The 15,737-nt window shown below is 34.6% G+C and overlaps 1 protein-coding gene and 1 long non-coding RNA gene across 6 annotated transcripts in view; both read left to right on the top strand.

The window, feature by feature from the left end:
• Positions 1-14,502, top strand: part of LOC138124538 (cilia- and flagella-associated protein 410) — an 81,838-nt gene extending 67,336 nt beyond the window's left edge. Inside the window, exons 1-8 of one of the 5 annotated variants that reach the window (XM_069039614.1) lie at positions 7,252-7,416; positions 8,423-8,590; positions 12,092-12,338; positions 12,425-12,511; positions 12,786-12,908; positions 12,965-13,072; positions 13,300-13,458; positions 13,507-14,502. In XM_069039614.1, coding sequence (XP_068895715.1) covers positions 7,400-7,416; positions 8,423-8,590; positions 12,092-12,338; positions 12,425-12,511; positions 12,786-12,908; positions 12,965-13,072; positions 13,300-13,458; positions 13,507-13,617 — 1,020 coding nt within the window. In that variant the 5' untranslated portion in view covers positions 7,252-7,399 and the 3' untranslated portion in view covers positions 13,618-14,502. Of the gene's footprint in view, positions 1-7,251; positions 7,417-8,422; positions 8,591-12,091; positions 12,339-12,424; positions 12,512-12,785; positions 12,909-12,964; positions 13,073-13,299; positions 13,459-13,506 lie in introns of those variants that run through there. The other 4 variants (XM_069039610.1, XM_069039611.1, XM_069039612.1 and 1 more) reach the window with 4 other exon arrangements.
• LOC138124542 (uncharacterized) lies at positions 335-7,101 on the top strand. Its single transcript, XR_011157184.1, has 4 exons — positions 335-1,476; positions 1,529-1,582; positions 1,642-2,363; positions 2,427-7,101. It is a non-coding gene; the product is annotated as an uncharacterized lncRNA (long non-coding RNA).
• Positions 14,503-15,737: the final 1,235 nt, after the last annotated feature.

Raw genomic sequence — 15,737 nt, 5'->3', positions numbered from 1 at the left:
ACAAATTTTTCGCTTGGTTTAGCTAAAAACAGTTAAGTAAATCAAGGCGAATCGGGATGAGGTTTTAGTGAGATTCTCGGTCAACAGATGGCGCGGGATTTACTTAACTGTTTTTAGCTAAACCAAGCGAAAAATTTGTAATCTGAAAAGGGCAATGTCTTTAAAACATTATTAAAAATTGCGGCAACTTTTTACTTTTTTTATTTTTTCTTCCATTAAAAAATTTTTAATTGTAATTTTTTTTAAAACAAAAAAAATCAAAAAGTGGTCAACAGCGACGATTAAGCAATATTTACTGATGCTTAATCAATTTTTATTTAATTTTTTCGTTAGAAAATAGTGTCCGAAACAGAAATATACGTTTTCTCTTTGATCGAACCGCCCGCACACGTCGGCACTGATCAAGTGTGCCATAATAACAATAAAGATGCATATTTGAATCGTCAGGTGTTCGTTTGCACACATTTGCTCCATTTCATGATAATACTTTTTTTTTTGTTACATTTCTTGGGACGGTATCAATCGCGAATGAGCAACGCGTCTGCTAGTGAGCTAGTGTGTTATAGTGTTTGGTGACTATTCAAAGTTTAAAACAATAATTCTTTGTGTTTGTGTTTTTGATACTTGTTCTGCTACTGTAGTGGTTTGATAGCGTACATAGGAAAATGGATTACAGACTCTCCTCAAAAGGAAGAAATCACCTTCGCCTCAGCGCGAAAAGAAAAACGGCTTCCTTAAAAATGAACGTTTTATTGGAAAAAAAGTAGGTATATAAACATTAATAAATTGTAGGAAGTAATGCAACTATTGATTTATCACTTTTATTAATTATTTTCCATTATCTACATTTTACTGTTGGTTTTAGATCAAATAATGTGGATTCAGCAAATGGTGCGTCTACTTCCCAAAGCACAAATACTCAAAATACTACTTCTCCTGCTAATTCATTCATTACCATTATCATTACCGAATGCAACATCTTCTAGGTAATGCAAATAGGTACTTTGTGCATCTTGTTTAAAAACGTTTCATGCTATAAAAAGATGTCTACTTTTTATACGCTTGTATTATTGATTAATTTTAAAGGCAGTTCAGTTATCTATGGCACTTCTTAAAGAAAGAGATTTGTAAAAAAAATCTTCCAAAACAATGTAGGTATGTTGATTTAAATCCAAAATATTGACAGGTATGATGTGAATACATGCCTGTTATCCTTTTTTATGTGAAAACGTGTTTACATTTACGTATGCGTAATTATTATGATAGCATCATCATAATCCAACATAGCTGTGAAAAGTTTTGATAAGAATGAGGTAGTTAACATTGTGCACATGAACATTAAAATCAAATATTTCAACTCAGATCCGTTGGAAAACGCAAACTAACATTATCGTCGAAACGAAGAAAAATTACGGTAAATTCTGGCCTACTAAATTGGAAAATAGAAAATAAAAGCGAGAAAAGCAAAACAACTAAGTGGGTATCTGAAAGAGTAAAAAGTAAAATGGTAAAATAATTTTTTTTTTAGAAATGTTAATAGGGAACCCATAAATATAGATTACAATGAAAATGCTCTTTTAAGGTATGTAACTTGCAGAAGTACCTATTACTAAACAATTATTATTGATTGATTATTTTAAGTATTCATCGGGCAGATCTTAGAACATATGATTTTGAAGATGATGGAAATACAGATTTAGTTGCCGCTTCTACTTCATCAAAATTGTAAAATATAAATACGTGAGTGCTTATTAACAATGCTATAAAAGCAATTATTTTTAGGTTACAACAAAACATTGAGAATAGAGATGCAGAACTAACTGAACTATGTTATGGCAAGTAAGGAATTTGAGCAGTTACAAAAGTATATGTGAGATTTTTATTCAAACTATTTTAGTAATGATAACTTAGAAGTTGAGGTTGCCTCCAACGATCCCAGTCGAGATCCTGCTATTAACACCATAACAGGCCGATTTCTAATTGATGGCCAGCATTTTCTTAGAGAGATTAGATCTCTAGAAAACCATCACAACACCTGTCTTAAAAGCTCGAAGGGGTACTTCAAATTAATATCTTGGAGTACAAAACTGCTTGCATGGAATTTAAAATTTGAGTGTCCATATTGCAAAGCAAAAAAAAGGGTGTCCAGTGAGGCTGAACCAGAACCAAACACAAATCCACAGAAATTACCTCAAAACAACTCAATTCGTAAATTAAATCAACTTACAATGGTTGATAGTGCCGTATGGGGAATTATCTCTATTGGTGGTGGACACTCCAACATGGAAGAACTGTTTTCTACAATGGGAGTTAAACCAATCGATATAAAATCATTCCAAAAAATTGAACTAAAATTGGGAAAGGTAAATATAAGTTCATATTTATAGATACTTCACTGATACGAGTACCTTTGATATTTTACAAAGGTTTGAGAAGAAATTTTATACGATTCGATGATTGACGCTGGTAAACAAGAAAAGGCTTTAGCTGTGACTAATGGTAACGTAACTAAGGATGGAACTCCATTTATAACAGTAGTTGTGGATGGAGGCTGGTCACATCGAAGCTACGGTCATCGATATACTTCCAACTCAGGTGTAGCTTGTGTTATTGGTGCAAAAACAAAGAAACTACTACATCTCGATGTTAGAAATAAATACTGCGCCATGTGTATTTATCTAAAAAAAAACGGGAAAGATGAAGTGCACGACCACTGCTTTAAGAATTGGACCGGAACTTCCTGCGGAATGGAGTCAGATATGCTTGTACAGGCCTTTAATCAAAGCAAAGCTTTACATGGACTAGAATATCGGTGCTTTATTGGGGATGGTGATTCAAGTGTCCATAAAAAATTACAAGAGATGGTTTCGTATGGCAGGAACATTGGCAAAATTGAATGCACAAACCATGTAATAAAAAATTATACCAAGGCCTTAATGAAACTTCAAGGACTTGCTAGAAATGTTAAAACTATTCTTACACGTCCACTAATTCAACGTCTGGTTAAAGGTGCCAGAGCAGCCATTATATATAATTCAAACAATGGCAAGAATCCTGTCAACCTAACTGAGGATTTAAGAAACGGACCATATCATGTACTTGGCATACACAAAAATTGCAAAAATTATTTTTGCACATTACCATCAGATGAAGGTGTACTAGAAGGTAATACACTTCAGGCATTTAATTACATTCAAGAATGTCTTAAACCTGTGGTACGAAAAGCCCACCAATTGATTACCAACAGTACTAGTAATTATGCAGAGAATTTTATGTCTCTAGTAGCTAAATTTGCTGGCGGAAAACAAGTTAATCGATGCAAAAGAGGCTCTTATACTATTCGAGCACAGGGTGCTGGACTTGATTACCAGATGGGCCCAAAGTGGCACTACGAGACCATGAAAAAAGCATTAGGAAAAAGCCCATCTCTAACAGTAAAACGTCGTGCGCACAAAATAACAAAACAACTTTTAAGTACAAAAAAATCTTTGTTTGGTGCCAACAAGAAAAGAAAAAGAAAAACAAATGAGATAAAAGGAAAAGAAGACTATGGCGATATGTGCCAAAGACTTGACATAGACCCTGAACAACTGGCAAGTGAAGCAACTGATTTTCAAAAGAGTCTGCAAGTATCAGTCGAACAAAGAGATCTGATTGAAAAGACGACTAGAGGACAAAGTGATAATGATACTTGGTTCACGGAAAGAAAACACCGATTAACTGCTTCGATGTTTGGCCAAATAGCTAAAAGAAGAAAAAATAGCAAATGGAGCACGCTTGTCCAAACATTTTTATACTCGAAACCATTCACAAATAAAGCGGTTCAGTATGGCAAAGTAAATGAAAAAAATGCCATCCACACATATTGTGAAAGGACAGGAGAAAAAGTTTCAGATTGTGGTTTATTTGTTCATTTAGAGTATGGCTATTTAGGAGCTTCTCCAGACGGGTTAACTGACAGCGGGGGAATTATTGAAGTTAAATGCCCAAAAAAGGCAGAAAACCTAACAATTGCTGAAGCTATTAAAAATATTAAAGGTTTTTGTTTAGATAAAAGTGGTCGGTTGAAAAGGTCACATAACTATTACTATTAGGTGCAGGGACAATTGCATGTCACTGGTAGGCAATATTGTGATTTTATCGTGTGGACAACTAAAGATATCTATATTGAGCGAATTTTGCCCAACTATGATTTTTGGCACAAGATATTACCAAAGTTAACATTTTTTTTTTAAAAAGCGGTCCTACCCGAAATTGTAGATCCAAGAAAATGTAGGAGTATGCAAATTAGAGAACCAGACAACCATTAAATTTATTTATGATTTATGATTAATAATTAGTTAATTACACTAACACTACTAGATACAGGGTTATTATAAATGATTGTTGTCCCATCGCAGTTGGTATTGGTGGCGTAGTTGTCCCAAACCTCATAACATGAGTCAGACTAGTATCGCCGGTAGGTGGCGATACTGGCAATAGTTTTTACCTATATTATTGTATGTATTTTTGCTCGGTTATTATAACACTCCGATTCTCGCTCATAACGCTCTTAGCCATCAATTAAATTACACTGGGTGCCCCAAAATTCGCGGAACAACTTACCAGTACGTTGTTAATTAGTCATTAAAATATCAGGTAAAAATGTTACAAAATCAAACTTCTTTTTTGTAGAAGATATGGACCTATTTGTTACACTAAATGTGGCAACATTTAAAAACATTCTATGTATCCCAATAGTCTGCAAATATTTCATTTTTGTTGTATGGAAATGAGAGAGAAAAATCAAAGCCATATTGGCATACGTTATTTGAGGTAAAACGGACATAAAATTACTACTTGAAAATGCTGGAAATAATGATGTAAATAATTTCAAACCTAATCACAATCATTCCAAATTATTATACCACTGGCTAGTAAAAGACGAATAGTCAAAATATTTTTTTATATTTACAAACAACAAATGACGAACACCAAGCGAGAAGCTATCAAAATGCATTGCGTTACAATGTAATAAAATAACCAAATTAAGTTAGGTGGAAAAACAAATGATACAGTTTTAGTATAGGTGATAGTCTTAGAGCACATTATTCCGTACGATGTTAGAAGAAAATACGTTACAAAACGAATTTGGGATAAATTTCAAAATTCACTGAACATGTACTCCATAACACAAGACATGGCAAATTTACCACCCTTTAGATTAAAATCGCGTAAACTACTTTGGAAAGAAGAATTTCTAATGCAACCATTTTCCAAATCTGACTATTGGAAAGCAGCCAGGCAAGACGTAGATATTTTCAATAAAAATCTAATTGAGGATCCTACAAAACAAGTTCCGGGATTTGACCTACACAGGAAAATCTGGTGTAAATTAAATCGTTTTAGAACCGGCCATAGCTAATGCAATAATATGCTGTTTCACTGGAACATTCGTGAAAACCCTTCTTGTGAATGCGGTGCAGAAAAAGAAACCATCCAACACATTGTGGAAGAATGTCCCCTTACTAAATTCCAGCAAGGTTTCTCCAAAGTCCATCTACTTACCGAAGTCGCCCTAAATTGGCAACAACAAATTAAAAACATATAATTTACCATAATTATTTTGTGAATTTCGAATTTTAAATGTATTTTTCTTCATACGAATATATATATGTATATGTATACAGTATGTCCCGGGATTGAGTTTACAAGAGGGAAAAAATTGTATTTTTGATTTTACGCAAAAACTTCAGAGGAATAACATTCGTGATACACAACTGTTGGGAAATTTTTCATTAAATTTTGTAATTATGTGAAAAAACCGGTCCAACACTGGATTAAATAAAATCCTTGTTCTAAAGACAACATTCTGACACAGTAATAAGTTGTTTGTCAACAAACCAGGCCAATTGTAATAAAATTTATAAAACATAAAAATTAATTCCAAATTTTAACAAAAAATGTTAATTTGAGAATACAGTGTATCAATTCTGGGATTTCAATAACGGAAATAGGGGTTTCAACTGAAGCAAAAATGTTATTCCTTTGAAGTTTTTTCCGTAAAATCAAAAATAAAAATGTTTTTCCTCTTGTAAACTAAATCCAGGGACATACTGTATATAGTATTGTTACTTTTTTTTGTATTTTTGGTATGTAAGTGTACCTATACTTGTGATACATTGTTGTTTTCACAATAAAAATGTCGATGAGAATAAAAAAAAATGTGTTTGCATTTGAATTTTTTTTTGACAGTTTAGCCTTGAACCCCTTGGGGTTATACGTGAATAGGCTCTTTTGTATCCTATTCACAACCATTTAATTTGGTATTTAAATAATTAAAACCCACCGATAAATAAGGGAGTTATGGACCCGTCTTCTTTTTTGGGGACATCCTGTATAAGTAATAAAAGCTGAATTCCGTAATAAATTATGTAGTTTCGCTTTTTTTATCAATACAAGAGTGTAATCTTATCTTACACTCTCTATCGTACATTTATATTGTCGGTATGTGATTGTCAAAGAAAAATGTATATTTCTGTTTCGGGCGTTATTTTTTGTCGAAATTTAAAAATAAAAAAAGATTTGCCATTAAGAAGTTGGCCCCCACATGCGCCGTTGAGCAGATTTTTAATTTTTTTTTTTAATAACGAAGAAAAAAAAATTTTTTTTTAATGGAATCAAAAATAAAAAAAGTAAAAAGTTGCCGCATTTTGAAGTCATATTTTAGGACACTTGCCGTTTAAAAATTGAAAATCGGTCATACCGTTTCTTTAAAAAACGCTAAATACTTTTCCGATATCTTTATCTCTCTCGCTCACTTGGTCATCCCGATTAGCCTTAAAGTAATTTTCCCCTTGTTTTGAAGGTCAAGTGTGCAAAATTTCATCACAATCGGAGTAAAACTGTAGATTTGCATACAAAACAGACATTCAAACAAAGATCAAATTTGGCGCGATTTTACAGAACCTTGGCGACGCTAGCGACCACGCGAAAAGCGATCGAAGGTAGAACTAAACCCACTTATGTTGTTATTGGCAGGAGTGGGCTGTCTATATACCCAATATATATCTTTAGTCTGTGACTGGTAGAGTCCACCCGGTCTAAGAGTAGCACACCAATAAACTTGCGTGGATGACAAATTTGAATTTGAGTCGGACCGATTCCACTTTTAAATTTAAGGTGTGTTCTACCTGCGCAGTGGCGCTCGTGTCGAAATGTCTAGTTTCGGCGATTCCAGATTCATTTCGAATTTACGTAACGTGTTGGTGATTTCGTGTTGTTTCCGAGTCTTTTTAGTCGTTTTTATAAAATTAGTCGGGAGATTATCACGACGAAATGAATCTGACTAATTTTATGACCTGGGTTAGAACCAAGCTGTTGCCAAATCTACCTCAACAAGCTATTTTAGTGAAAGACAATGCATCCTATTATAACGTAAAAATTAATAAAGACCCAACAAGCGCTACCAAGAAAAATGACATGATTTTAATGTCCACCGGTGGTACCTGCAAGAATCCAGAATACTAACTCACATACTTCGAGACTTCGTATAAATCATTGTTTTCTTTCGTTTTGATTCTTTCACTTCATACTAAGTCGTCGGGCGGAAAATTCAAGTGTTAAATCACTGTTCACCACTGCCAGTGAAACTATACGTTTAAAGTTGTTTAATTATTACAAAGTCAGATAGCATCGATGCGTTTATTAAATAAATCGTATGTGGAGAAAGTACAAAAAACTCCATTAACTTTTCGTTCTAATTAATTAGAGGCCCGTACCGAGCCTCCCGTAGTTTAACACAACAATTTGTAAGCCCGTCCCTAACTTGGTTCTTTTAGTTTTTACCGCCTCAAATATACGTTAACTAACAACCAAATCAAACAAGCTAAAGTTTGCTGATTTTAATAAACTGGGTGTGTTTGCGAAAATGCTTCAGTGCGAGGGTGTAGACTATAAGTACGCATTTCAATCCACACGCCTCTTGTATTCCATAATACCGAACCTCAAATCCATCGATCTCGAAACACACAGTATAAAGATGGAATTCGTTTCGTTACCTTGAACAACACTATTGATTATGTAAATATGTATTATGCAATATTTTATTGATGAGTTTTTTATCGGAACAATTTTTCCATTTTCCCGCAACGCCACATTTAACAAGAAATTATTGTTGTATTTTTTTTTTATTATTATTAAACGCGTCGATAAATCGATTTCAATTTGAACTAAAACTGTTATCGCTCAGTCTTCGCCGCCTTCTCATTTTCATATTGGTCATTAATTGATCGTTGTTACAAAATTGAACGTAGGTAGGAATAAAATAATATTTTTTTATCGCTGACCAATATGGAAATGAAACCGTGACCACCACACAAAAATAACTATTACATAATGTCACACCGGTCGATACATTTTGTTTATTTATTTATGGTTGCAGCATAAATAAAATCAACAGTCTGGTGGATTTTCAACTCTGCAAGCGTCTCGAGGAGCTCTACATAAGACAGAACGACATAAGAGACCTGAACCAGGTGGTCTACTTGCAGAACCTCCCCAACTTGAAGAATTTATGGCTGGGTGAGAATCCTTGTGCCAACGTCGACGGGTGAGTGCGGTCGGGTTGGGGGAGAGAAGTGCGGCGGCTGTTGAAAAAAAGTTTCAAAAGTTCAAGTTCAAGGCCGGCTTTGAAACAGCAGAAAAAGTTTCTGATTACTTCTACCCCTCTACGCTTCTACCACTAATGATTAGTGCATGTATAGAATAAGAAAATCACACTTTTGAATGCCTTCTTGTTAGATTAAATTGTAGTGTGAAAATGAAGTAGTATCTTAAAGGAAACTAAAAGATATTCAAAATTCACATAATATACTACGTGACAAAGAAAGGTAACCACTTATAGTTTTATTTCAATAAATTTTTGCGGGCAAATGTGTTTTGGGTCAGATAAGAAACGATTAAATTTGCAGCCCTATCTATGCAGTATTCTGCCTTTGGTGCTGCTGGTTCGGTTATTGCAAGCATAAGGAAATTTTGTCTACGTTGAAAAAATTTACTTTTAAATTTTAGAAAACTGAAAAATATAAAAAAAAAAAATTATAATCAAAATTTGTTTTGTGTTATGGTATTATACAAAATATTATTAATGTTGGAATAAAAAACTTAACAAAGTAAAGGTGAATAAGAAAATTACATTCAAAAGAATATCTCATGAGCGCTTCACAATTGGAGATGGATCGCTATTATAGGTACTATTGCGGGCAAAAAAAGTGGGACATCAAATTTCTGTCAGTTTTGAAAAATTCGATGTAGTTCAAGCATTATTGTAATTTTTTTTTTTTGACACTATTCCAGCTGACAGTTTAAGAATTTATTTTATACTCCTATTTTCCTTTTCCAAATGCCCTCTTCTTTTGATAAAGGTAGATTTTGATTGGAACTTTACATTAAATAAATATTCACTACGTGCTTACTTACAATCATTCCCTACAACCTACAATACTTAATGACAACGTCAATCAATTCAAAGTAGGGTTAGAATCAGGTAAAGGTTATTTCACATTAAAAGTCAAGACAATGACGTTGATGTCCCATTTTTTTTTGCCCGCAATAGTACTTATATTATAATTTATAACCCATTTTGTATTTATTCCAATGCAAGATCTTTCTAAAATTGGTTCAATATTAGGATCACCCGTAAATATTCCTTTTTGGTGGACTTTTTGTAATTTGGTTCTCTGCTTGACAACACTAGTCTATCAACGTAAGGTTACAGTCAACAAGCCTTCATTGTCGTAATGAATTGGAGTTTGAATTCAAAATTCAACTATTCTCTCTTGTTATTCCAAATAGAAAGTTTACTGTGAAGATTTACTTCTCCAGTAAACAAATATTCTTAGGTTGATAAAAGACCAAATAAAAAGGAAAACAGACCAGATAAAAATGGGAAACTTAAATTTTAGTCTAGACACTAAAAATTTGGCTTTCACTAGCTCGCTTCGTATGCAATAATTACTAGAATCAATGAATAGTATATGTATTACACAGGGTCTTTCACAACTCGCGCCCTAGAGAAAAAGAGGAAACAAGAGATCGCATTTGGATGTGTAATTTTGAAGAAAAAAAATCTAGCTTAAAAAGATATTCGAGAAAAGACAACTTAAAGTTAACCAATCAGAGATCTACACCTCCAAGGTGTGTTTGCCGTAATTTTACGTTGCTAGGATTTCATTTAAGAAAAAGCATCTTTAAAATATTTGGGCGATTGGAGTTGTTTTTGAAAGATGTCACTGTCAAATTAAATTTGTAATAAAAAAAGCCAAAACCTTTGTTTATTTGGTTACAATAATATATTCAGCTGCTGATTATTTAGAAATGATAATAATTTTTGGGGAATGTGAGCGTAACGCCAGGGAGGAAGAACGTTTTCCGGGCAGAAATGACAATTATTTTTTCGTTTGCAACACATTTTTTTTTTATTTTTTGCTACAATACGTTGTAATAATAATTGAAATGACCTAGAATGCCATTTAGTTGCGACTATCCAAGCATCAACCACTACCCCACGAGTCCGGGGCCCGTCCAAGACAAAACTTGAGAGCGCCGCCGGCCTGGTCATACCAGCCAAAAATCATCGGTGGGTTTTGCGCATCAGAACCTCTGTAACCGATTTATTGTCAGATCCGACACTGGTGGCTCAGCTTAGGTCCGTGGAGCCGCTACACTCCAAGGATCTCCTAGAATTGCCCATTGGCTTTGCAGTAGACATCTGAACTTGCAATGTAATGACAGCTCTAACATTTCAGATTGTTAACCTAAATTTGTTGAGAATGAAAAGTCAAATCTAATAGTGTCAAAATTACAGTAACCCAAACATTTTTTGTACCTGATGGTATTATGTATTTTTGAAACCTAGCAACTGGCTTTATTTGGTTGAAATAACATCACACCTCGAGATGTCCTCCTGGGATTGGTAGAATTACAAGTCTGCTAACTCAGTTATGAAAGCAATTGTAAATTCTTTGTTTCTATTTTTTGCCAACTTATTGTCGTCGGCAGGTGCCCTTTTTCTCTAGGGCGCGAGTTGTGAAAGACCCTGTATTATAAGTGATAGAAATGCATCATTATACAAAAGTGAGCATTTTGACCGACGAGTGCGCTTGCGTAGGAGTGGGACTCTTCTCACGAATTTCATAATGACATTTCGATCACATGTGATATACGACGTTTTATCTTACAGGTGCAACTATTGCAAAAAATTCAAGAAATGAAGTTTCATTCAAGTAAAATGACGGCTGTCAAATTTAGACACTTGTGAGTACTTTATCTCACTTGTGATTAAAATTTGACTTCTGTCACCGAAAACAATGGTCTAAGGTAGCTCAAAAACTCCACCTGTAAGAAAAAAACTACCTACAACAAAACAAAGTAACAAAGTCAATGTGATTTAAAAAAATTAATTAATTAATTTGCATGTTCCTCTTCAAATTAACCTAAAAGTGCATGAGAAAGTTCAAAGTTGGTTTAATTAACAAATACAAAAAATATATATTTTTTTTTAAATTCCCTAGTAATTTTTTTTCACTTACTCAAAATTGTTGTCGAGCGCATTCGAATGTTGGTTATCTTTAATTTACTAACGCCAAAGTAACAAGAAAGAAGACAAGATGTGATGTATTGCCACAAATGTTTCCGTTACTTGAATATTTTTTCAACTGTTTTAGTGCCTACCGGAAATGTTGGCAAATAAGTTAAGCAAGAATCAACTTGTGATTCACAAATTATTATCTTTACTTTTACAAATTATTATCCGAAAATTATTGCTGCAAGATAATTTTAAACCGGATACAAAAATCAAAAAAATTTTTTTTAGCCTTATCGATCCAGAGAAATCTAGAAGTACTTGAACTTAATATTATATTTAAAATAAAATAAAATAATTTTGTTCTTTTAAAATACTGTCAGAAACAGACATTAATTGTTTTTGTCACTAATCCTTCACGCCCTTCAAACCCGCTACTGCTAACTAAACTTGCAGAAACTTTTTTTTTGGTGGCCACCGCGCACATATCTTAATTTTTTCAAATGGATAAACGATAACTTCGAGCAGGTATCGACTCGCTGTGATAAAAGCTTTGCCCCAGCTTCAAAAATTAGACAACGTCCAAGTGGGCCAAGACGAACTGAAGGAGGCCCAACGGAAGGGACGCACCCTCACGCATCCGGAGGACGGTCAGGAAAGCGAAGAAGAGTACGTGCCTCAACAACCACAGCAACAACAACAACAATACAACAGATATCAGGACTATTCAGAGTGCGAATACAGTCCAGTTCAGAGGAGTCCGCCTAGACAGGAGGTGAGTGTGACCAAGTGTTTAGTCGTCTCTGTTGTACTATTGTCTGCATTAACCGAATTAACAAAAACTACATTCATTCACATCAGCCCGACTATGAAATCGAAGAAAGCGAAGATGTTTACCCACGCGAAGAAGTCTCGGAAGAAAGTAAAGACTACTCGCCCCCCAGACAGGTAAACGCACACTATTCGTTAACATCGAACACGCTAAATGTTGGAGTTTATGGTGGACGTTCACACATATGTAGAATTCGAAAGGGGGTTAACCACCTCAAAATGGCGGAAATTTGTTCTTCCTGCTACTCTCAAACACGAGACATTTATCAAACACTCGCTTTTATCTAATCAGACACTTGCGACATTTATTACACATTACTAGCATTTATCTCTGCCGGGGTGGTCAACTTCCCTAGACAATTAACCCGCTAAAGTATTTTTTGTTATCCAGCAAAGTCCTCCACGCAGGACCGAACCGGTACGAAAGAGCTTCTCACCGGAGGAACAAGTCTACGTAGAAAGGCGTAGAAACAGCTACGAAAGAGAATCACCGAAACAGTCCCAGTGCTACGAGGTAAGTTGCGTTAAAAAAATTGATAATTCGACTAACTAAATTGTTAATCACATCAGCAAAGGTGCCCGGTGGTTGATCACGCATACGAGGATAACATCCATCACTGTGATAATAATTATAGAGAAATTAAAATCGTTAACAGCCAATCAGCTAACTGTATCAAGGTGGGTCGCTAACTTACGTCGGTTTTCCTGCGAAGAATGCGCACAAGTCAAGCGAGTGTAAAGTGACAAATGAAAGAAAAATTTTTTTATTACGGTTCTGTCTATTTTGTCGACGAGTTATCAACTAACAAATAACTCTTGGGGAGGCTGCGGGCGTGCCATTTTCCGCAGGAAAATTTTCCCCGTCTCTGTAAAATAAGTAAAATGTGTCATCATCACCCTACCAGGAGTACACCAACGGAGATCGATACGTGCAGTCCCAACTGCAGTACAGACCGAACGAAGTCGGGGACATTTCTGCACACGCTGCTCCCGAGAGGAGGGAGAGGTACACGTGTCCTGCCGCCCACAACCGACCCCCGTTTGCCAGGAGGCCGGTCACGAGGGTGAGTTAAAAAACGAACACGCCAACGTGATCTAGCATCGACTTGCAGAATTCCAACATCTTGTCGGCGGTACTGAGGCTAGTCAAGGAGCTCGACTACCCCAGCTTGGAGGTGGTCGAGATGGAGGTGAGGTCGCGAATGGACGAACTGGACGAATGACATAAGGAGGGCTCGTCGACCCAAGACGATCCACAAGACGCTACCGAATAACTGTACATGACTAAGGTGTGAGATTATACTTATCACGGACAATAGAGGTTAGTTTGTTAAAGTGTCGTTAATGCAGCAGCAACAACTTAGCGACCAATAATGCCGACACAGTTCGAGTACTTAGTTTTTGTGGCACACACACACCGAGCCTGAAATGGATCGTTTTGTTACTTAGAAACTAAGTTGAATCTCATTAGCAGTCGCTCAAAGCCTACTCAAATAAGCTTCAGAGTGACATTTTAAAGCAGCTATGATATGAGTATTACTAGTTAGTTCATTTTTGGATCGATCACCTAAAATCAAAAGTCTGAATTATTGTTTTGTCATCTAAATCGATAATCTCACAACTCTACTAAGCTTGTTGTATATAAACTGCCACGATTTAAATAAATAAATTTAGGGTGTACTCGTAAGGTCAGAGGCGCGAGTTTTTTTATGTAATTTTGATAAAAGTACGAATTAATGATAATTATGGTAACTCCCTCGTAACTAATAGAGATTCGGTTAATTTTTTAACTACTAATTAAAATACTTTTTTAATGGAATTAGGCGTGGTATAGCAATTTAAATTTCGATCAGAGAGTGCCGCGTGAGTAATAGTTTTTCAAAAGTATTACTCACTTGTTATATGCAAGATGTTTATTATATCGTTTCATTCCCTCCATTTTTAGACTGCTCTTGTTATTGTTTAATGTTGTATTTTATGCTGTTAATCTAGTCTTTAATTGTAACTTTTTTCTTTAATTTGCTCTTCGCAATATGTATTAAAATAAGTGCAATTTAATAATTTACAATTATTATGAAACCTGAAATAAAGGAATTAATATTATTAAATGGTGATCTGTGTCATTACAAAGAACCCACCTGACACATTGTACTCTACAGCTCGAAGGTTTAAAGTCTATTAAACTAAATTCGCTGTTTTTCCTTTTCCTTGAGATTATACAGAGAGAGGCAAAAGTAATGCAACAATTCAATAAATCATAAACTGTTGAGTTTTGAAAAAAGAACTAAAACAGGTCGATTTTTAATTTCAATTTCACGTTTATTGACGTAATATTTTTTTATACAGGGTGTTGCTTGTCAAAGTAATGACGTCATCATCTATTTTTTTAAATATAGTCCATTTTTTTATTATAGTCCGATGAGCTTAGTCCGAATCAAGAAGTCGACATGACCTGCGTCTGCTTTCGACATTTGACAGCAGTGCATGGTTCTACCAATATTTGAAAATTTATTTAGGCAACATGAGACAGATATAACAAATTTCAATTTTTAAGATTTTGAGTTGTGTTCTTTCGTGCTTTGTTGGTTTTTCTGCAAATTCATTCCTCCGTTTTAATTATGTCTTTCAAAAAACCGCTCCCTTCAGAACTCTTTTGATAACTATTTACATACTTATCAACTAATAGGTCAGATATATTAAAAATTGTTGAAAACAGCACTAAACAACCACGTTTAGACTGTCTTTCTTTCTTCCTAGATTTTGTTTCGGCAACGCCATGAATTAGTTTACCCACTTACCTGTTAACTTCCAGTCTTGCAAGTTTCCGCGCAATTCCAATATTATTTTTGCAATTTACAAATTCTGTAAATGAATCTGTCCACATGCTTTTCGTTCCCATCATACGAAGGACATTTCAAGCAAAAGAATTTGACGTCGCTAATGTGATAAACGTCTAACTCGTGTCTTGCTCGAATCACACATGCTAAAGCGAGATGCATAGTGGGACACGCTTAATACAATACGTACAAGAATTCAATAGTTTGTTTACATTATGTTGAAAAGAGATAGCAATATGACAGTTGTTCTGTTTTTTAATTGATACATCGGACTATAATTAAAAAATGGACTATAGCAACCGATATTTATTCGTCATCATTTTGATAGGTCTTTTAACTGCCAACATGACAGTATAAAAATTTTAACCCCTTACATTTAAAAAAACTTGAGAAAAAAATTATTGAAAATTTAAAAAATATTTTTATTTTTTTCTTTGTTAACTAGCAAGTAACAATTATTAACTCTAAAATTTAATTTATGATGTGCTCAAAATGCCCACCACTTC

This window comes from Tenebrio molitor, chromosome 2 (assembly GCF_963966145.1).
Source record: "Tenebrio molitor chromosome 2, icTenMoli1.1, whole genome shotgun sequence".
Taxonomy (NCBI): domain Eukaryota; kingdom Metazoa; phylum Arthropoda; class Insecta; order Coleoptera; family Tenebrionidae; genus Tenebrio; species Tenebrio molitor.
This window is presented reverse-complemented; position numbering and strand designations above follow the sequence as displayed.